Consider the following 23,579-nt stretch of genomic DNA (forward strand, 5'->3'; position numbering starts at 1 on the left):
ATAATAATAATAATAATAACAATAATAATAATAATAGTGATGGCTCGGGACAAGCACACCACCATGGCCAGGGTTGTGTGGCACCAGGCCGTGCGTCCCAGCCATCACAAGCGGAACCAAGCCTAATAATAAGACCAGCGTCCCAGCCATCACAAGCGGAACCAAGCCTAATTAATAAGACCAGCGTCCCAGCCATCACAAGCGGAACCAAGCCTAATAATAAGACCAGCGTCCCAGCCATCACAAGCGGAACCAAGCCTAATAATAAGACCAGCGTCCCAGCCATAACAAGCGGAACCAAGCCTAATAATAAGACCAGCGTCCCAGCCATCATAAGCGGAACCAAGCCTAATAATAAGACCAGCGTCCCAGCCATCATAAGCGGAACCAAGCCTAATAATAAGACCAGCGTCCCAGCCATCACAAGCGGAACCAAGCCTAATAATAAGACCAGCGTCCCAGCCATCACAAGCGGAACCAAGCCTAATAATAAGACCAGCGTCCCAGCCATAACAAGCGGAACCAAGCCTAATAATAAGACCAGCGTCCCAGCCATCATAAGCGGAACCAAGCCTAATAATAAGACCAGCGTCCCAGCCATCACAAGCGGAAGGACACCCAGTAAGACCAATTTACTGACCATCAACAATAAAGGTAAGGTTAATCACTTTACTGGCCACTCTTTGAGTTATAGACTCCTGTTAACATCTCTGAGCGAGATTCTTTCCATCCTGCCTGAATACATGGAAATAGAATTACACCGAATATTCAATATAGATTATAAGTTATGACTATCTTGAAAAAGAATTTAAACTAAAAGTAACATCATGAGAGATTCATATAAATGAAAATGTCCTGAAAAATTAGATCAAATACAGTATGTCACTGAACTCGTATGGAAATTCATGTCTGATCTTATGTTTAAAGTGTCCATTCCTCCAGTTACGAATGTAAGTCCATATTGACTACATAATATGGAGAAAAATTGAAAAAAAAAAACATTCCGAATTTTTAGGGGGTGAAAAAATTGATCTTCAAAAGAAGTCATTTCGATGTTGTAAAGCGACGAAATCACTACAGTTTTGCAACTTTGAGATGCAGGGGAAGAACAGCATCACCAGCAGGGTCTATCCGGGAGCTGCCAACGGCCACACACTCACCAGGAGGCGAGCTGGCCTGCCCACTACGGTGTGGTACACCAGTAGGCCCAGGGAGTTAAGTGTTTAAGCTCGATCAACTTTTTCTCATTATGATATACACAACAGACTAAAGTGTGAAACCAGAAATCAGACAACCTGAAAAAAAAAATAGAATGTATCCAAGAACGAGGATAAATACAATAAAAATCTGAGACAAATTGGGCTCTACACTAACACGTGAAATAGAAAACACAAATGGAGAGAGAGAGAGAGAGAGAGAGAGAGAGAGAGAGAGAGAGAGAGAGAGAGAGAGAGAGAGAGAGAGAGAGAGAGAGAGAGAGAGTACATAACAATGCTAGACGACACCTTCCGATATTCCAAGATAAACGAACCCAGTCTCAGCCCATCACTCCAGCCGCCCACTGCTCAATGGTTTGATTCCAACAATGACCTCCTTATACTCTGGTAGACGTGTCAGCAAATCATGGTGTAAATGAACTACCTGAGAACATTTTCAGGCTACGTATATTCTGCCAAAAGTGCACGAACCGTCCATCACAAAAATTAGTAAAGCTATTGCATTTTTCTCCGGAAAACGCTGGTCTACATACATTTCCACATTTTCTGTACGGTCAAGTTACTTATATCTAACATATTAGGGGAGTTACCAGTGATCCATTCAATCACAGTTCGTATCCTCCCGCCTCGCTGGAGCTCAGTATAAAAACTGCACACGATAATACGTTATTCCATTCCTCGTCCAACCTGTTCAGGAAACAATTTTATACGTAAAACAAAAAATAGTTGGATCGACAACAAATACGATTCCCTGGCTGCCCAGCCCATGTCACTGAACCAGACAAGTCAAGGTGCGTTCACCTTGCCAGGACAAAGAATGACCTTCAATTCCGGGGGTAATCGAACCCGGAGAAAAATCTTAAGGGCAACCTACGCCTACCCCTTGTACCACGGCATTTCCTAGTGCTTCCCCCACAGTCCGTCCTTCCCGCCGCCGAGTCGGAAAGGTTCCTTGGAATAGCTGGTGTGAGGGACGTAACGTGCTGGGACAGGTGTGGCAGGCATCATTTGGAATATCAGGTGTGGGGATGACGCGTTTGGATGCGTCGGGTGTAACGGCAGGTGTGATCATGACTGGGAGAAGATGTAAGTCATACAGGGAACACCTGCACAACGTCTGATACACATACTAAGACAGGTGTCACTTGGACAGGTTGGTCTCAAACGCCGTCAAAAGGAGCGACAGGTCTTGTGGTAACATGGAGGTTCATATCTGAAAATGATCAACGAAGACCTACAGATGGGAGGGTACTCCTGTCGGTTTCGGGAAGGGTCGATCAATGCGTCACATGGCTGAGGGGCAGGTCTGGGGCCGTTACAGGAACTACAAGCCAGACGGGGGCTCCATATGGAAGGATAAGTGCGGAGGTCACACGAAGGACCGGTTCTACATGCCAACAGACGGGGGGTGTACGGCAAGTTCACAGGGAAGAGGAACCTCATTACGCTTGGGGATCCTATGACGGGCAGGTCTGGGGACGTGTGAAAAGGCAGGTCTGGTGATTGTATAAGGGGCACATCTGAAGATCGTATGAAGGGGCAGGTCTGGGGGGACGTCTGAAGAGGCAGGTCTTGGGGACGTATGAAGGGGCAGGTCTGGGGAACATATGACAGAGCAGATCTGGGGGACGTATGAAGGGGCAGGCCACGGGAACGTATGAAGGGGCAGGTCTGGGGGACGTATGAAGGGGCAGGTCTGCGGGACATATGACAGGGCAGGTCCGGGGGACGTATGAGGGGGCAGGTCTGGGGATTTATATTCAGACTGTAGACAGCAGCCGACCAGGGAAGTGCTGCCCTCCTGACTAAAATGTGTTGAAGTGGCCCGGGACCATCTTACACCCTCCGTGTCAGGATTATTTTGTCTCATTATAACCTAATTACAGGAATATATCCAAATACATAAATACGTTTTAAACCATTCTTTTTTTTTCATTTATCATTAAATCTTTTCTCTCGCTTTCCTTTCTTTCTTCAACCATGGCGGCCTGGTCTCGATGAAAGTTTGTCTATCATTGAAACCTTTGTCATACAAAATCAGATGGGACTCTCTCTCCCCAACCTTGGTAAACAGCATTAGGACCGTCAACAGCACATACATCAGACGTCCCTGATGTTCTCCCAGTAAAGGATCCGAACCCTCAGTAACTGATGGTAGCATAATATAGTTCTTTTCCTCCTCCAGCTGTTTTGTTCTCTGGCAATATTTTCTTTCTCTCACTCCTTTGAATAAACTCATTAGAAATGAAGTCTAAAATATTTCGCCATTAGCTGGAGGTTCCATCTTTAATTCTAGTGTCATTACTACGAGAAGGTTTACACAAAGGGCAGTAATAAGAAAAAAAAAAACCTGGGCAACTATCCTCCTCAGTGAAGAATAATGTGATAATGTGACTGCGGTAAACGTACGCTGAGAATGTTGATTATCTAAACTCAAAACATAATTGTATATTCCAAAAGGCCACATATAACTATATCCTTACCTGTCCCACAACATACCATCGACATTTGCTAAGTTGATTTCAGAGTAAAGCTAAGAATTTGATAAGTATTCTGTCCCTTCAACATAACATAGTGAAGGCTGGTGTTACCTTACTCAAGAATTATGAAGCTATGGCGTACACATAAGGTAGTCTTGTGCTGCTGAACTTTAGACATGTACGTGTTTCAATGGATGCCACAGTGGAGGAGCAGGTCACATTCAAGTTTTGTGGGGCTGGTGGTGTGTGGACTTGGTACCAAGGGAATTACTGGTGTCACCAGAGTGGTGGGAGCGGAGGCGTATGTGGGAAGCCCAGGACTCGGGAGATCGAGTTATACACAAAGGCACATAAAGGCAGGAGAGGTAGACAGACAACTTGGGAGGGAGAAAAGTAAGGGGCAGAAATGCACTGGGTTCAAAGGGCTGTGAATGTTAATGTGATATTTACGATGCATCTGTTGTTGGGTCAATGTGTTACGAGGAGCTTTCCCGCGTGGGCTGCTCTGGGCTACTAGGGTAGGCCGCTCCCTCCAGGACCCTCAAGACTCACACCTCGCCCAGCAAACGCATCATCTGTCTGCTCATCAGTTTCAAAAGTTATAGAGCACAGTTTCAGCAATGACAGTTACGAACCAGCCGTAATAGTACAGTAACATAAAGGTGAAAGGAAGAACCAAAAGTAAATTTGGAGAGAGAGAAAACGAGAGAAAAGTAAGTTAGGAGAGAAGGAAAAAACAAGTAATTTGGGGGAGAAGGAAAAAAAAACAAAAGTAATTTGGGAGAAAGAAAAACGAGAGACAAAGGGAAGCTAAGAAACGAGACAAAAAAAAAAAAGAGGAACAGAAAACGAGACAAAAATAAGTTAGGAGAGAAAGAGACAAAGGATTATGCGAATCAATTAAATGGATAAGTATATAAGAACCGAAATAAGACGAAAATGGCCATAGAAAAATTTTCCATGAGGGAAAAAAATTCAAAGTACGTCTAGAGACAGCGGGGGAAGGAGAGCGAGTGTTGCAGCATCCCAGAGCAGGGACAATGTTACTCAACGTCAGGCCATCACCGTCCACTCGTCGAGGGCACTATTATTTCAGCTTTCTAAAGTGGCATTAGAAAGCTGGCCACGTCCCAGTGGCAGATAGTCCTTCATGCGTGCGACAACGACGCTCCCCATGAAACCGGATTCTGACGGAGCTTACACACACACACACACACACACACACACACACACACACACACACACACACACCACCCTAAGCATTGATTCTACACCACATTCCAACTTACCGCGTTCCACAAACAAATCTTAATGCGGAGGCCTTGCGGCCTTGGCACAACACGTCATTAGCATCAGTACACATGGCCCATCCAGTAGCGTTTGACATCCTTGCCCCGCCGCAACAAGGGGTATTATTAAGACTGACATGCACGAAAAATTTCATGACTTAAAACACAGCATTCGACTATACTACCAAAGGAGAACATATACTTCCCACGTATTCCCTGCGTGTCGTAGAATGCGACTAAAAGGGAAGGGAGCGGGGGGCTGGAAATCCTCCCCTCTCGTTTTTAATTTTCCAAAAGAAGGAACAGAGAAGGGGGCCAAGTAAGGATATGCCCTCAAAGGCTCAGTCCTCTCTTCTTAACGCTACCTCGCTAACGCGGGAAATGGCGAATAGTATAAAAAAAAAAATTATATATATATATATATATATATATATATATATATATAGTTGATAGAGATGCTCTGTGGAAGGTATTAAGAATATATAGTGTGGGAGGCAAGTTGTTAGAAGCAGTGAAAAGTTTTTATCGAGGATGTAAAGCATGTGTACGTGTAGGAAGAGAGGAAAGTGATTGGTTCTCAGTGAATGTAGGTTTGCGGCAGGGGTGTGTGATGTCTCCATGGTTGTTTAATTTGTTTATGGATGGGGTTGTTAGGGAGGTCAATGCAAGAGTTTTGGAAAGAGGGGCAAGTATGAAGTCTGTTGGGGATGAGAGAGCTTGGGAAGTGAGTCAGTTGTTGTTCGCTGATGATACAGCGCTGGTGGCTGATTCATGTGAGAAACTGCAGAAGCTGGTGACTGAGTTTGGTAAAGTGTATGAAAGAAGAAAGTTAAGAGTAAATGTGAATAAGAGCAAGGTTATTAGGTACAGTAAGGTTGAGGGTCAAGTCAACTGGGAGGTAAGTTTGAATGGAGAAAAACTGGAGGAAGTAAAGTGTTTTAGATATCTGGGATTGGATCTGGCAGCGGATGGAACCATGGAAGCGGAAGTGAATCATAGGGTGGGGGAGGGGGCGAAAATCCTGGGAGCCTTGAAGAATGTGTGGAAGTCGAGAACATTATCTCGGAAAGCAAAAATGGGTATGTTTGAAGGAATAGTGGTTCCAACAATGTTGTATGGTTGCGAGGCGTGGGCTATGGATAGAGTTGTGCGCAGGAGGGTGGATGTGCTGGAAATGAGATGTTTGAGGACAATGTGTGGTGTGAGGTGGTTTGATCGAGTAAGTAATGTAAGGGTAACAGAGATGTGTGGAAATAAAAAGGGCGTGGTTGAGAGAACAGAAGAGGGTGTTTTGAAATGGTTTGGGCACATGGAGAGAATGAGTGAGGAAAGATTGACCAAGAGGATATATGTGTCGGAGGTGGAGGGAACGAGGAGAAGTGGGAGACCAAATTGGAGGTGGAAAGATGGAGTGAAAAAGATTTTGTGTGATCGGGGCCTGAACATGCAGGAGGGTGAAAGGAGGGCAAGGAATAGAGTGAATTGGATCGATGTGGTATACCGGGGTTGACGTGCTGTCAGTGGATTGAATCAGGGCATGTGAAGCGTCTGGGGTAAACCATGGAAAGTTGTGTGGGGCCTGGATGTGGAAAGGGAGCTGTGCTTTCGGGCATTATTGCGTGGCAGCTAGAGACTGAGTGTGAACGAATGGGGCCTTTGTTGTCTTTTCCTAGTGCTTCCTCGCACACATGAGGGGGGAGGGGGATGGTATTCCATGTGTGGCGAGGTGGCGATAGGAGTGAATGGGGGCAGACAGTGTGAATTGTGTGCATGGGTATATATGTATGTGTCTGTGTATGTATATATATATGTGTACATTGAGATGTATAGGTATGTACATTTGCGTGTGTGGACGTGTGTGTATACATTGTGTATGGGGGTGGGTTGGGCCATTTCTTTCGTCTGTTTCCTTGCGCTACCTCGCAAACGCGGGAGACAGCGACAAAGCAAAATAATAAATAATAATATATATAAATATATATATATATATATATATATATATATATATACATAACTGTGTTGTTGAGGAGAAGGACGAGAAGGCCTGGCATTCTATACATACATATAAGGTAGCATGTTACATGCCAAGAATGCAGCAGTGAACATTATAACTTTATCTACTCTTTCTTCAATCAAAATGCACACAAAATGTAGGGGCGGATTTTATCCATCTTCAGACAAGGTTCCACGTGGGGAGGTTCCAGATGATAAGATAGAGTGGTCAATAGCTTTTCCTGAGTACAAGCCAAGACAGTACACAGCTGCACACATTCTTTCTGGTCCTTCATATGCAGATCCTGATATAAGTGAGCCAGACTTCAAACCTCGTTGGAATGCTAAAGATGGCAACGTTAATCGCTGCTCACATGAAGGACCATACACCATTGTTGATGGTTTCCCGAGGAACATTCATGGACGCACAGGCATTACTGGTCGTGGTCTTCTTGGTCGTTGGGGACCAAATCACGCAGGAGATCCCATTGTAACTCGTTGGAAGATGGTGTCTGGAAAAAAGGTCCTTCATGAAGGAACTGGTCGGTTTGTTCTACAATTTATTTGTATCCAGCGTCGATTCAGTGGTGAATGGGCCATCCCAGGAGGAATGGTGGACCCAGGAGAACTAGTCAGTACTACAATCAAGCGAGAGTTTCAAGAAGAGGCTCTTAACTCTCTGGAAACGACTGAAGAAAAGAAGAAACAAACTGAGCAGTAACTGAAAGGTCTCTTCCAAAGAGGTGAAAAGGTATACTCTGGCTACGTTGATGATCCACGCAACACTGACAATGCTTGGATGGAAACGATTGCATACAACGTTCATGAAGATAACGAGGATGGGATACTGTATAGTCTACAGTTACATGCCGGAGATGATGCAAAAGCTGTGAAGTGGCAAGATATTAGTAGGCAGTTAAACCTTTATGCCAGCCATAGAGAGTTCATTCAAACTGTAGCAGAGAAACATAATGCCCATTGGTGAGGTACTTCAAAAACAAAGCCCACAACTCAATTTTATCACACCAGAATATAATTTGATTAAATTTGATATTTTTGTCTCTATTTGTTCATGATTTGAAACAAAAGGTTGGTGGCTCTTTTTTACTACATAACATTTTTCTTGCTACTTTTTGTAGATATAATTGTCTTTAGGATATAAGGCTATTAACATAGGATAAGGATATACATGGGGTTATCACTGAAGGCCAGTTTGATATTATGTGGATACGGAGCTGTGGTTTTAGTGCATTGCACATGATAGCTAGAGACTGAGTGTGAACGAATGTGGCTTTTAATGGCTGAAGAAGGTGTAGCGATACTGTTTCCTGTGGGGCAGGGTACCACCAGGAATGGATGAAGTCAAGCAGGTATGAATATGTACATGTGTATATATGTACATGTCTGTGTATGTATATGGATGTATATGTGTGTGTATGGGTATATATATATATATATATATATATATATATATATATATATATATATATATATATATATATATATATATATATATATACATATTATCCCTGGGGATAGGGGAGAAGGAATACTTCAATACTTCCCACGCATTCCCTGCGTGTCGTAGAAGGCGACTAAAAGGGGAGGGAGCAGGTGGCTGGAAATCCTCCCCTCTTTTTTTTTTTTTTTTCCCAAAAGAAGGAACAGAGAAGGGGGCCAGGTGAAGATATTCCCTCAAAACCCAGTCCTCTGTTCTTAACGCTACCTCGCTAACGCGGGAAATGGCGAATAGTATAAAATATATATATATATATATATATATATATATATATATATATATATATATATATATATATATATATATATGACTGATAGATGGTGGGCATTAAGACTAGTAAAGTAGCTGGTCTGAGAGCAAGTGATGTAAGCCCGTAAGGTAGAGTCCACCTCAAGTTTCACCCGGGAACGAGAGTGGTTCACACACCGCTCCTCACCTCAACCTCCTCCGCCTAGCATTGACTACTGGGCTGTCTTCCTCACTACCGTCCGCCTAACATACGAAATACAACTTTCCAACCTTCTGGCTCACACCTGGAGATTTCGGCAGTCAGTCTTTTCTTTTATTTATCTATCTGTATATTTATTTATCTATTATACTTAATCGCCGTTTCCCGCGTTAGCGCAAGGAAACAGACGAAAGAATGGCCCAACCCATCCATATCCACATATATATACATAAACACCCACACGTACTTACATTTCAACGTATACATACACAGATATATACATATATACAGATATATACATATACACACATCCATTCCTTTCGCCACCCCGCCACACATGACATAGCATCCTCTACCACTTCTGAAACCACGCAGCTCTTCCCCAATCTGATGCTCTGTGCATGCCTTCACCCTCTCAATTAATGCCCTCTCATATAATTTCCCAAGAATACTCAACAAACTTATACCTCTGTAATTTGAACACTCACCTTTATCCCCTTTGCCTTTGTACAATGGCACTATGCATTCATTCCGCCAATCCTCAGGCACTTCACCATGAACCATACATACATTTAATATCTTACCAATCCTTACCAATCATCAACTATAAAGTAAACCCTTTTTTTAATAAATTCCAATGCAATACCATCCAAACCCGCTGCCTTGCCGGCTTTCATCTTCCGCAAATCTTTCACTACCTCTTCTCTGTTTACCAAACCATTCTCTCTGACACTCTCACTTCGCACGCCACCTCTTCCAAAATACCCTACATCTGCCGCTCTATCATCGAACACATTCAACAAACCCTCAAAATATTCACTCCATCTTCTCACTTCACCACTACTTGTTATTACCTCCCAATTAGCCCCCTTTACCGAAGTTCCCATTTGTTCTCTCGTCTTACGCGCTTTATTTACGTCCTTCCAAAGCATCTTTTTATTCTCCCTAAAATTTAATGATACTCTCTCACCCCAAGTCTCATTTGCCCTCTTTCTCACCTCTTGCACCTTTCTCTTGCCATTTTCTTTTATACATCTCCCAGTCATTTGCACTACTTCCCTGCAAAAATCGTCCAAACGCCTCTCTCTTCTCTTTCACTAACAATCTCACTTCTTCGTCCCACCACTCACTAGCCTTTCTAATATGCCCGCCTCCCACCTTTCTCATGCCATAAGCATCTTTTGCGCAAGCCATCACTGCTTCCCTAAATACATCCCATTCCTCCTCCACTCCTCTTACGTCATTTGCTCTCATCTTTTTCCATACTGCACTCAATCTCTACTGGGACTTCCTCACACAAGTCTCCTTTCCAAGCTCACTTACTCTCACCATTCTCTTCACCCCAACATTATCTCTTCTTTTCTGAAAACCTCTACAAATCTTCACCTTTGCCTCCACAAGATAATGATCAGACAACCCTTCAGTTGCCCCTCTCAGCACATCAACATCCAAAAGTCTCTCTTTCACACGCCTATCAATTAACACGTAATCCAATAACACTCTCTGGCCATCTATCCTACTTACATATGTATACTTATGTATATCCCTCTTTTTATACCAGGTATTCCCAATCACCAGTCCTTTTTCAGCACACAAATCTACAAGCTCTTCACCATTTCCATTTACAACACTGAACACCCCATGTACACCAATTATACCCTCAACTGCCATATTACTCTCCTTTGCATTCAAATCACCCATCACTATAACCCGGTCTCGTGCATCAAAGCTATTAACACAATCACTCAGCTGCTCCCAAAACACTTGCCTCTCATGATCTTTCTTCTCCTGACCAGGTGCACAGGCACCAACAATCAAACATCTCTCTCCATTCACTTTCAGTTTTACCCATATCAATCGAGAGTCTAATTACTTACACTATCACATACTCCCATAACTCCTGTTTCAGGAGTAGTGCTACTCCTTCCTTTGCTCTTGTCCTTTCACAAACTCCTGACTTTACTCCTAAGACATTCCCAAACCACTCTTCCCCTTTACCCTTGAGTTTCGTTTTAATCAGAGCCAAAACATCCAGGTTCCTTTCCTCAAACATACTACCTATCTCTCCTTTTTTCTCATCTTGGTTACATCCACACATTTAGGCACCCCAATCCCCTTTCTAATAAGGGGAAACAGAAGGAGGAGTTATGCAGGGAGTGATATATATATATATATATATATATATATATATATATATATATATATATATATATATATATATATATATATATATATATTGGAAAGGATTACAATTCTGCGCGTGATCAAGATATTCCTATGAGTCCACGGGGAAAATGAAACACGATAAAAGTTTCATTTTCCCCGTGGACTCATAGGAATATATATATATATATATATATATATATATATATATATATATATATATATATATATATATATATATATATATAATTATCCCAGGTCCAATTACTGGTCTTACCCAGGTCTTCGTAAAGGCTCCTGCGGTCTATGCCTGCGCTACCTTCAGTAACAGGGAAATGACACTCGTTTGGGGTTAGAAGTTCTTTGATGAAACTACTCCAAATGAAACAACCTACATAAGTCCTTCCTCAGGGGTGAAGCCAGCTTTTCTCCAAGTGAACAAGAAAGTAAGATTGTGGTAGAAAAAGTTGATGGAGCAGTGGAGCATATCGTGTACAGCAGCCGACCACCAGCAGCCTTCACTACTAATTCTAGTAGTTCACCTAGTAAGGGGCGTCTCTCCCAGCTGAATTCAACGAGTTCTTACAGGTTTACCTGCTAGATTTAGAAAGGCAATTGGTAATAACTCAGATAGGCAAGTGGAAAGTCAAGTCACTTGCTTATCAAATAAACGTAAGCAAAATGATGCACAGCCATCAGGATATGGTTAAGCGGAAACTTAGTGGCCCACCATTGTATGCCCAATCTTCTGTTCCACCTTCATCAGGTGCTCCCTCACCACCAGCAGTTCCGGCAGCTACTTCAGACCACCAGTTGCTGTTCATCATCATGCAGAACCACGTCTGCTACCTGAAGCACCTCTGTCTAAGTCATCAAGGGTGCACATTCCTGATGATGCCTCTGTGAAGGCGAAAACTTGATTGAAATGAAATGGATAATTTTGGACAACTGGTGTTTGAGCACCCGCCCAATGGTAAAACATTACAAAAAATTACAGAACATAAAAAAGATTCATAACTGTAAACATGCAGTCGTACTCAATTCTTTGTGCATTAAAAAGAACCTGCTCCAAGCTTACACTAATCTACGACTACATGACCAAGCAGTACAGCAACGACGGTCTACTCATGACTTCTGCTGAAAGATGATAAGAGGAACATATACGTCTGAAAGAAATGCAGATGGAAAGACTGAAAGAATAACCGGAGGAAACTTCTGCAAAATATAATGTAGATGAAACTGACTATGATTTACGATACCGCACAGAGGGAGTCCTTCACAATATCATTGGGACGGATGCAAGGACCACTGAAACTCGATGGAGGCCCACTTGCCACTCCTCAACCTACAGTTTTACTAATCTCTCAAGGGAACAACTGTCTGAGGACTAAATAGAATGCCTAAATCTTGGAATCCGTTGTCACCCTGTCTCCAAAATATGAACAGGCTAACAAGGAAGCGGAACTTTCAATCCTCTGATGACTTGTGTAAATTGCAGAGACGGGAAAAAAATATAGAACACCGACTTAAAGGAACCGTTACAGACGGAGAGTCTCAACAGAAAGCATCGCCCTTCGAAAGGACTATTCACACTACGCGTACGGGAAGCGGCGAAACCACCTGCGTAATGAGAGGATCATTGTCAAACGCGCAGACGTCAAGCCCTTACGTCATCCTTGACCGAAATGACTACTTCGAGAAATGTGAGACCATAATGCAAGATTATGCAACATTTCAATAGATTTCAAGAAACCCCTACGGATAGACTCATAAAGCGCCATATCTTATGAATTACGGTTACGAACACAGTGAGTGATGACATCGATTTCGATCTTCTGAAGGGTGACTTCGAACCAGGATATGTCTACGGAAATGTCAAAACGCACAAGGCGGGAAATCCTCTAAGGCCACATCCCCACAACTTATTCCCTATGATCGACTGAAAAGTTTATTGACATCCTAAGAAACAAAGAACCACATGGCATCACACTTCCCTGCATGTGAAGTGTCTCTTCACAGATGTACCAGTCGAGAGAACAATAGACATCATCCTGGATTATGTATACCAACACCATGTCTTCCCTCACCTGAAGATGCCCAGAAATATATCCAAAGAAAATTGACATGCCTGCACCACGGAAGCAAGCTTACCGGCAGGTGGATGGAATAGCTATGGAGTCCTCCCTAAGAGTTCTCTTGCGCAGGCATTTATGTCCTATGTCGAAACTACAGTACTGTAACCTGAGAACATTATACCCCAGACTTACCACAGGTATATGGGCGACATCTCTGCGTAGATAACAAACTCACTGGATAACCTCCGTAACCGACTCCAAGAAACTTCAGGCTTAAGACTTACAACAGAGCTGAATACTAACTGTAAGATTCTTCTCTTGGATGTAATGGTTAATGCCACAACAGGATCATTAATCGCCGACGTCTACAGCAAACCCACCAACCAAGGTAAATGCATGAACGGAATAAGTGAATACCCTCAAAATTACAAGAGGAGTGTCATTCGTTCATACATAAGAAGACAATTTTTAAACATAAGAATATCCATGTAATTACACACATGCAAACAAACTTCGAGTACATAAATCAGTCAAGAAAATAAAAACTACTGTACCAGCACTAATGATGAGCATCAAACAAATTAACAACCCCACAGGTGACCCGTCAATTCACAATTCAGTCTAGCGTAAAGAGGAGGACGTGCGTTGTTTAAGTTGATTTCCCATCCCCTCACTCCATCTCTTATGTCCTTAAGCTCCACCACTCATAAGACCCATCGCTCCATCTCTCGCATCCTGCAGTTCCACCACTCTCATCCCTCCCTCGCTCCATCAATCATGTCCCTCCCTCGCTCCATCACTCACATCTCTCCCTCCGCTCAATCACCAAGACCTGCCAACACTACTCCTCATCTGACACTTCACTCACGGGCCTCTTTGTTAATACCTAGACATGCCCCTGCTTGGCTAATACCAAGACCTTCATTTAGTTAACAATTAACGTATACCGTACAATACTTTCCAGGGTTTTTATACCCCAACAGCTCGGTCCATTGCCCTCTAGCGGTCGTGTTACTCAAGTACCCAAGCTGCAGGAGGCCGCGGTCCGGTGCCTTTAAGTAGTGGCCACACCTCTGGTACACTCTGCACACACACACGTCTACACCGTGGTCACATTCATCCACTGAGCTGGCAATGGGGTTTCTTATGTCCTCCAGGATTATCCAAGCATAGATTACGATATTTTTCTCTCCTGTCTTCACTCTATAGAGTACAACCTCATTATTTTCAGTCCCCGGGAGTATTACTATCGGCTGAAAAAGATCTATGCAAACTTTTTTTAACTTTGCAATTTCGCACACCCTGAATGGTAATGTTGGCACACAGTAAAATTCTGCTCGGGAGATTATTAGTACCCTGATCAGGGACGTCACTGGATTTACCTCTTTTATTATGGTGTCCATAAAATGTAGCCTGCCATCTTTTTAGAAGTAAAAACTGTCGCTGTGTCCTGTTCCCTGGAAGTGCGGTCGTCAGAAATGATTACTCAGGATCTTTACACCGCTCCTCCAACACATGAAGTTCCTCGTTTCTGTCTCGCATTGTAGTCTCTCTCTCTCTCTCTCTCTCTCTCTCTCTCTCTCTCTCTCTCTCTCTCTCTCTCTCTCTCTCTCTAACAGAGTGGTTGAAACATTATGACCAGTCATCCATCTAAAGACCTGATTTATGTCTGCTTGTATTTCCTCGATGTCTGGTATCATAAGCAAAGGATGATATAAAACTGATCTGTGTCTGCTTGTCAGATATCAAAATGAAAAACGGTAGAGGTGAAAGTAGTGTTCTGTGAGGAAGTGAACCTTTACACCTTTATCTCCTGTCTCATAATAACGTGCTGTGGTCTGTTTGCTGAGCCGCAGCTGATCCATCCTCCCAATTTTCAAGCTGTTCCCTATCTGGCATATTTTATGCGCTCTGGCATCTGTCAAATGTTTTTGCAAAGTTTGTGTATAATCCACCATGCAGTTTGTTCTTTTATCGCAATCATGAAGCACCTAAGAGAAGCGCGATCTTCCCGCCCCCCCAAAAAGGTCTTCCTGTGTTAAATAGATCGTAAATTTCATGAGGTCAATCAACTTTATACAATGACTCTCGAAATATTATATAATGTCTGATGTCACTGGTAATGGTCGTTTGTTTCTGAGAATTACCTTGCTTCCTCCTTTATGGAATGGAGCGATGTGGTAAGTTTCAAAACTTTCTGGGGTTATGCTAGAATCTAAGAGCAAGTTTCAGGAGTCTGTCTGACCCTGAAACAGCACAACGCATGACCCACTCGCTATGGTCCTCTCGAAGTGACTTGGCGAGATGACGGAATCAGTTGTGCATAACACGAGAGAGAGAGAGAGAGAGAGAGAGAGAGAGAGAGAGAGAGAGAGAGAGAGAGAGAGAGAGAGAGAGAGAGAGAATGCTTTTCAGGAAGAAGTCGTCTGGATCACTAACGATGAGGACTGGTTCACTGAACACTTACTCTTAAGTGTTTCTTTAGAACCTGACTCATCTCCAGCCCGTCGTGCGTGTGTGCGTCGTCTGCTGTTCTTCGTGGGCACTGACGCACCTTGTCGTCCTTGGGGCGTGTCCTGCAACGTCGAAATGTTTTACGTTTTTCTTTTTTTCACTAATGACTCCTTTTCAGTCTCGTATGATAGTGGAGGTCTATGATCTACGCCTTACAAATCTTTGGACAGGTTGTCTTTTCAAGTAGTGAGTGAGCGGTGGCTTTTTCACATGATCTGCACATCGTTTCGTTCCAATCTGGGCCATTTGCCCTTCTTTCTATTCTTCACCAGTATGGTTAGGGTGCAAGTTTGGTGCACCTATACAGTCAACCATTTCAAATCATTCTCTACTCTTTGCCGCTCAGGAGCGACCGTTAACCTCTTCCCATGATGTTGGTGACCCGGTGACGCTGAATTTGTCGACTCCTCGTCCACGGTGGAGTGAGTTCTGCTGTGATGGTTTAATTTCCGTACTTGTGTGCACTTAACTATGTTGTCACCACAGTACAGTGTATCTTGAGATGGTTGTCACCTGTGAGCATTGTATCTGAGATGGTCTTGTCACATATTCAGAACATAATCTTCTCGAGATTGTAAAGTTTATCTGGTGATTAAGAGAAACGAAATTCTTTTTGTACAGGCTGTCGTCTGCACTACTTCCCGCGATATACTCCCTTAGTGTCGTTTCCACGCTATTCGTAGTGTGGTATGAAGAAATGTAAAATGATTTGATTCGGAACAGATCTCCAAGGTTATTGTGGCTAGACTGTACATTATCTATTAGTTTTATAACATTCCTGTGGTCTTGTATCTGGTAGCTTAGCATGGACCGGGGTTCTCAAGGTTACTGAGGCGGGTTTCTGTAATTCTTATATGTTCTAAAAACTTCTGTGGTCTTGAATCTGGTGCCTCACACATTAGTTCAATAACTAAATCAATGTTTTCAGTCTTGTTAAATATTTCAACAACTTCCTACATCGTACAACCCAAGTCCTCCACATGTCCTTCCTCTTCATCATAACTGTCCAAGATGTAATTTGTAATCCAGACCTCACAATCCAAGTAACCTTTTATATACGACTTTCTGGAAAGGTTGTAAATATTTCATCGGTCTCAGTCATCCAATTGCTTACAACGGGAAAAAGTTTAGCTTCGTAACATCTTAATCCCAATATGTTGGCATATCTGAAGGACGTTACAGGAGCTGAATTGTAAGGGTCATTTTCTCGATTTTTTTTTCGATACAGTGTCCTTAGAAACGGAATCGTGAGCGGATATTATAGGTGGATATGAAAAAGGAGCTACATAATCAGACAACTGGATCTCCTAGAGATAATTTCAGGAAAGGTACAAGGCAGATGGTGTGCAACACCAAAGAGGTTACTAGACAGACCACGAGTGCTGATAGAGTGAATAAGAAGAGGCACACATCAACCGACTTAAACTGTTACGAAAGTGACAACTACGAATAACCAATATATATATATATATATATATATATATATATATATATATATATATATATATATCAATTACAATGTCTTTCCAATTCAACAACTGCTTTTTTGTTCCCTTCATCCGTTAACACGAGACCTTACCGTCCACTTGGCCGCACCACCAGTCACCCCACCTATCTGCACCTCTCACTCTTTATCTGTTAAATGGCAAGAACTACGTTGTTGCCGACTGAAAACATCTCATCTTAATTTCTCAGATAACGAAGATGTTACACCATTTCTAGAAAACAGCTTGGCTAAATATGTGGTTTTAGTAAATTAAGTCTTGGGTCTCTCAGAAATGTTCATGACTATACTTTTTATGGTCACTCAGATTAGTCCCACTCATAACTGCAGAATAATATACCTCAATAACGTATTGCATAACACGCACACATTATCTCAAATCTGGCGCCACAGCCCGTGTTTTTTCCCACTACTTTTGAAGGACAATTTTTTCCCACTCATTACGTACTACCAGTACATAATGGACATAATGTACTATTCTATGCGAACCAAGTCAACAAACAATATGCAAGTTGCAATATAGATAGACCATGAAATGACTGTTTAACCACCAGTCAAAGCGTTGCTCAAGTGCTGAACGAAATCAGAACCTCATATTTGAGCCAGGCCAAACATCTCACCATGACAACACGTCGAGCGCCTGCCAATCAAACGTACAGCACTGGTCACGTGCCCTTCTGGATATTTCAGAGCAGCGTCATGGGTTAACCTCGTCTCCGATAACTGAACAGCCCACCTGACTTCTACTTGCCCTGTACGTCATGTTATAATCTTGTTGATTCCTCCGTTCATCGTTTTTTCTTATTTTCCCATCTGTCCTCTGGATCAAGTACTCTTACTTATGACAAAGAGCACATCGCTTTCTCCCTCCAATAAACGGTACAGCCAAGTTTGACGGCCACCAAAAAGCCAAGTAAGAAGCGAGTGCGCGGGACTACGATCAGCCATTCTGCTCCGAGATATTCCATAAGATTTGACTCATTCCATGATCTGGTCTAAAGTTCTTTCAGGCAAGTTAGGAGCACGCCAATTCTCTCAAGCGCATGTTTATTCTGTGTACCTGATACCTGTCGTGTTCTACAGCCAGACTGGGCATCACCTCGTGCCCAGCAGATGGGCGATACCCAGTCATCTGTCCCCTCACAATGCTTACTCTAGGACTAGCCATCACACAAGAGTCGTGCAAACTTACCTAAGGGGCAGCAGACAAACTAGCGCAGTGGCAGAATATGGATGACACGACAACTGGAATAACAAATGTAGGCGGTGTACTTTCTTTTTTTTTTCCTTTTTTTAGTCTATCTACTGGTTCTGGATTGGCAATGCATGAGGGGTAGTTGTGCCCACTGCAAATCTCATTTCTGGGAATAAATGTTAGGACACACTGTAAATGTTCGTGTCTGGCATCCTATATAAAAGATTTCCTCCAGTCCTTCACCACATCTTTATTTTCTCATTCTATTTCCTATTCAATTTTCGAAAACCTTAGATTTTCCCGTACGCTGTAAATCTGAATCAATAACATTAATACTTACAAAGTGACAGCAAAACTAGTAAATAATAGTACGATTGTTGAAGAGTTTATTGGGAAATCTGTTCACAATATCTTACAACTAATTCACTACAAACCACATTAAGATTTAATCCGACGTGATATCATTTTATTTTTCACTCATTTCCTTCCGTTACACAAGGGCTATGAATCCGGTGTATACTTTCTAGGATGGCACCACAACCCAGATTCTCTTCTGGAGGCTATTCAATACCCGTGCTAGTAGTCTGCACTTCTTTATGACGTTTCCAAGAGTTGCATGTAAGTACGGTTAAGCCTTGAGATAAACAGATCGTCATTTCGTTTAACCCCTTTGATGTTCACTTCGGTACACATAACAGACTGGCTTTGTTTTCACTGTATCATCTCTTCCGAGTTCTTGCAAATCCTTTTCCAAGTACTGTCACACAAGACCCATCAACCGGCTCCCGCTACCTAGTAAGTACTACATTCACTTCATCAAAATTTTTGTTCCTGACAATTTTCTGTGGAAGATATCATTTGTTCTTCAGGCCCCAGCCCAGTAGCAAGCGATCAAGCTTGAGCGGATTCTATAGGAGCAACGCGAGATCCTCCCGCCAACTCTTTCGCAACGAAGGCTGATGATCGTCAACCCCAAGCCCGCCTAGCAACACCAGTTCCTCTTCACTACAGCCCCCCACCACAGTAAAAAAAAAAAAGAAAATGGAGCGCATCGAGAATCTTCACACGAAGCAGGGAAAATGACCACACCTAAACTAGTTCTCCTAACACTAAAAAGCGCAATTCTAATGAGAATAAAGAAATACAAGAGGTTTCGGGAACTAAATTTTCTCGTGTATCCAGTCCCGTGTGCAGGCGTCGTGAGGAACAGCACACCAGTGGCAGGCCAGGTGTAAGGAACTGCGGGTGAAGGGCGTGTGGTTACTTCACGCACAAGCCTCGCCTCTACCAGGCGGAGCCTTGTCGTCAAGTCCATCCACCAGAACTAATAACAGGATGCAAAGCTGAGGTGAAAAAAAAAAAAAAATAGGTACGTTTTGAGGGAAGAAGCACCATAGGAAGTGGGCTAAATTGACCACGACAACCCTCAATATACAGGAAAATATGACTAGTGCGTGGGTCTAGCATTTCCTCCCACCCCATAGTGTTGGTTACGTGGCCAACTTTGAGCGCCCTCTGCAACTACTGACCGTTATCACAAGGTTCATATGAACACAAGCCTACCTCTCTTCCCACACTCCAATATCCATACTATTTGGGATGACAAAATATCAGAACTACTAACCCTAAAACTAGTCTAAGCGAGACCAGATCCTCCCACAAAAACAGAAAACCACTGCCAACTCGTTTCCCAGTGTAGTGCCTCGGTAAGATCAACTAGTTCACGATGGCTCTTCACCTACTTCACCGTCCCTAAGATACTTGTACACTCCGCCCACTTGTACTTGTGATCCCACAGCAACTGTACAATGAGTTATATATTACAAGTACATTCATGAAACATTTTATGGCATGAGTGACTGCTAATGACACAGGACTTAATAGATGTTACAACTTAGACACAATGAAGACAAGACACGTTTAGAACTGACGATACATAACATACAACCAATATAAACCAGGTAAAGAACACAGGGAATAAGTGAAGCTTAAAATACAACGTAAACAAAAGATAGCTTAGCTAATGTTATACATGACAGGAACCATATGTATCTAATCATTAATAGCATTTACAGTAAAGCTGGTAATGTGTGTGAAGCAAAATATAATGCATCACGTAATGTGAGAAGCAAAATATAAGGCACCAGGTAATGTAAGTGAAGCAAAATATAAGGCACCAGGTAATGTGTGTGAAGCAAAATATAAGGTATCAGGTAATGCAGGTGAAGCAGAATATAAGGCACCACATAATGTGTGAAGCAAAATACAAGGCACCAGGTAATGTGAGTAAAGCAAAACATACGGCATAAGGTAATGTGAAAGAATCAAAATATAAGGCATAAGGTAATGAGTGAATCAAAATATATGGCATTAGGTAATGCAGGTGAAGTAAAATATAAGGCACCTGGTCATGTGAGTGAAGCAAAATATAAAGCATAAGGTAACGTGAGTGAAGCAAAATATAAGGCATAAAGTAATGTGAGTGAATCAAAATATAAGGCACCTGGTCATGTGAATGAAGCAAAATATAAGGCACCAGGTAATATGAGTGAAGCAAAATATAAGGCAACAGGTAATGTGAATGAAGCAAAATATAAGGCACCAGGTAACGTGAGTGAAGCAAAATATAAGGCACCTCACTGTGCATACTTATCATAAACTATCGAGGTGTGTGCTGTTACTGATTCTATCGTGTTGGGTGACGTGATACAACTCTATGGGACCAGGGGAGATAAAGTCTGTGGCAGTTACCTAGCCCGGCCCTACTGTTCCATAGAATCTGCAACAAAAACATGTTTAAAATTCTCGAAAACCTAATCAATAGACTATTTGAATTTCTTGTTACAACTAAAGTTTATCACTAAAAATTTTTCACAACCCTGTTAGTGATGCTAACCTCCTCGGGCACTTGTATTCCACCTGACGTTCATCATTAAACGTAGCCAGAGTCACCGCTGACGAACTCGAACACTCAAACATCGATAACCTGAAGCAGCCTTGCCAAGACTAACTGCATCAGAAGACACACACATCAAGCAATGACCTTACAACTAATCCAATACACCAGATCTATGTTCCTTTCCTGTAGTGTCTATGGACATGAGGATATCCCGATGTGTCAAATGGTACATGAAGAGGATATCCCGATGTGTCAAATGGTACATGAAGAGGATATCCCCGAGGGGTCATATGGAACATGGAGAGGATATCCCGAGGGGTCATATGGAACATGAAGAGGATATCCCGAGGGGTCATATGGAACATGAAGAGGATATCCCGAGGGGTCATATGGAACAGAGGGAACCTCCTCAAGACTTCTCCATCTCCTGTGATGGTTCTGTGGTTTCACAGCAAAAACGCAATAAATACGCTTGATATAACCTTTAGCCATCACAGAAAATCCCAGTTTTAACATACAAAAGTAAACCTCTTACAAAAAAAATCAATGAAAGTCTTGATTAGATTCTTGTACACTGACGCGTTACTCCAATTGTGTAATGACAGTCGTCCTTGTGCTGCACGTCATGGGCCCACCCTCACAACTGGGCGGCTTTACATAAGCTCACGCCACAAAACTGTCCATCATACTTACCAATTTTCTACATGACTTCAGACTTTCACCTGCTGTCTCTACGGTAATGGTTTTCCTTATCAACTACTGTAAATATTACTCGGTATTTGCTCCTGAATCTGCCTGCATGTTTGTCTCCGCCATTACGTAGGCTATGCAATGCTAAACAGCCACAGCGTCTTACGATTAGTGAATGAATTATAAGAGGCATCAGCCCCATTCCACACAGTCCTTCCTTAGATATGGACTTTTGAGAGGACGTAGAAAACGGTTTCAAAAGAATTTACGAATTCGGAAATCCTGTCGTTGCACCAGTAAGATGAGCAACTCTACCCTTCTGTGTCTTTCCCAACTTCTAAAATCTTTCTCTATTCATTTATAAGGCAAATTTCCCCTCAAGAAAAGGAAAAACAAAACGTAGAATAATTTATTTAGTCTATTTGTTATTCGAGCTATGATGACGACTACTATTCGTGACAGAAGTCTGTCGAACATTTAAACAATGTTCATATTAAGTGTAGTACTTTGCAGCAAGTTATCCTCTTCATTACCAGGAGAATGGGGTTAGGATGGGGGGGGGGGGGAGACGAGAAAGGAGAGGAGATACAAAAAGAAGCAGCAGGAAAATGAGGATCACGACAAAGAGTAGCATTCAAAAAATATACGAGAATGAGAAAATGGAAGAAAAAGGAGTGACGAGAAGCGGTAGGGGAAGAAAGCAAGAACGGTAGGGGGAAGGGGAGCGACTGGGGATAGATGAAGGAAGGGGAGGGGGGATTAGAACTGCAAAGAAGACAGGAAAGAAGGGAGAAATGAGCAACAAGGGGAGAGGAGGAGCGACAATGGAGAGGATAAGCGATATGGGGAGAGGAAGGAGTGTCAGGGTAGACGAGGCGGGACAGTGTGAGAGGAATGAACGGCAAAGGAGAGAAAAAAAAAGAAAGAAAAGAAAAGAAAGAAAGGAGAAGCGGCAGGGGAGAGAGGGTGGAGCGGTAGGAAAGAGGATGAGCGGCGTGGGTGAGAGCAAGGGAGGGAAGAGCGACAGAGAAGAGAGGAGGCAGCAGCAGATGAAGGGCAATGGAGGATTGGGGGGGGAACAGGAAGGAGAACAAGGAACTGAAAGAAAGAGGAAAGAAAACGCACGGTTGGGATATGCAGAGTCTCCAAAGGAGACATTAATATTCTTGAAAGACGAGATACCTCAGAGATGCGTCTCAAATACCTTAGAGTATGGTTTGCTCCTCAGCCGATGAGTAACAGAAAATCAGAAATTAACGTAACCTGGAACTGTGTGGCTCAATAATCTTTCCCCAACTCCAGGAGCAAACCCTTCGTTACGATGCACAAGTCTATCGATAAAGCTGATACAAATACCTCAAACGTTCTTGTAATTACGAAGTGGAATTGTCGACGAACGGAAGGAGGAACTGACTAAAAAAGAATTTCAAAAGAAGACAAATCCAAAATACCACGTCCGTAAGCATTTAGATGATCAAAAATATAAGTATAAAAAACAGGGAAATGAGTTTACACAATGGTAAATTGTAACTCAAAATCATTCATGCATCTCAATCCAGAGAGCCCTTCCCACACTACTGTTCCCACGAGAGGA

General features: G+C 42.6%; 1 protein-coding gene and 1 pseudogene across 3 annotated transcripts in view; one reads left to right on the forward strand and one right to left on the reverse strand.

Annotated features, from left to right (window-relative positions):
- Positions 1-23,579, reverse strand: part of Nurf-38 (Inorganic pyrophosphatase Nurf-38) — a 149,869-nt gene that overhangs the window by 61,578 nt on the left and 64,712 nt on the right. The window contains exons 2-3 of one of the 3 annotated variants that reach the window (XM_071662697.1): positions 21,046-21,175; positions 11,839-12,008 (exon numbers count right to left, since the gene is read on the reverse strand). The exons of 1 other annotated variant lie outside the window; for it this stretch is intronic. In XM_071662697.1, coding sequence (XP_071518798.1) covers positions 11,839-11,938 — 100 coding nt within the window. In that variant the 5' untranslated portion in view covers positions 11,939-12,008; positions 21,046-21,175. The remainder of the gene's footprint in view (positions 1-11,838; positions 12,009-21,045; positions 21,176-23,579) is intronic. One more of the 3 variants, XM_071662698.1, reaches the window with a different exon arrangement.
- On the forward strand, positions 7,040-8,361 carry LOC139748940 (ADP-ribose pyrophosphatase, mitochondrial pseudogene; annotated as a pseudogene).

This window comes from Panulirus ornatus, chromosome 6 (assembly GCF_036320965.1).
Source record: "Panulirus ornatus isolate Po-2019 chromosome 6, ASM3632096v1, whole genome shotgun sequence".
Taxonomy (NCBI): domain Eukaryota; kingdom Metazoa; phylum Arthropoda; class Malacostraca; order Decapoda; family Palinuridae; genus Panulirus; species Panulirus ornatus.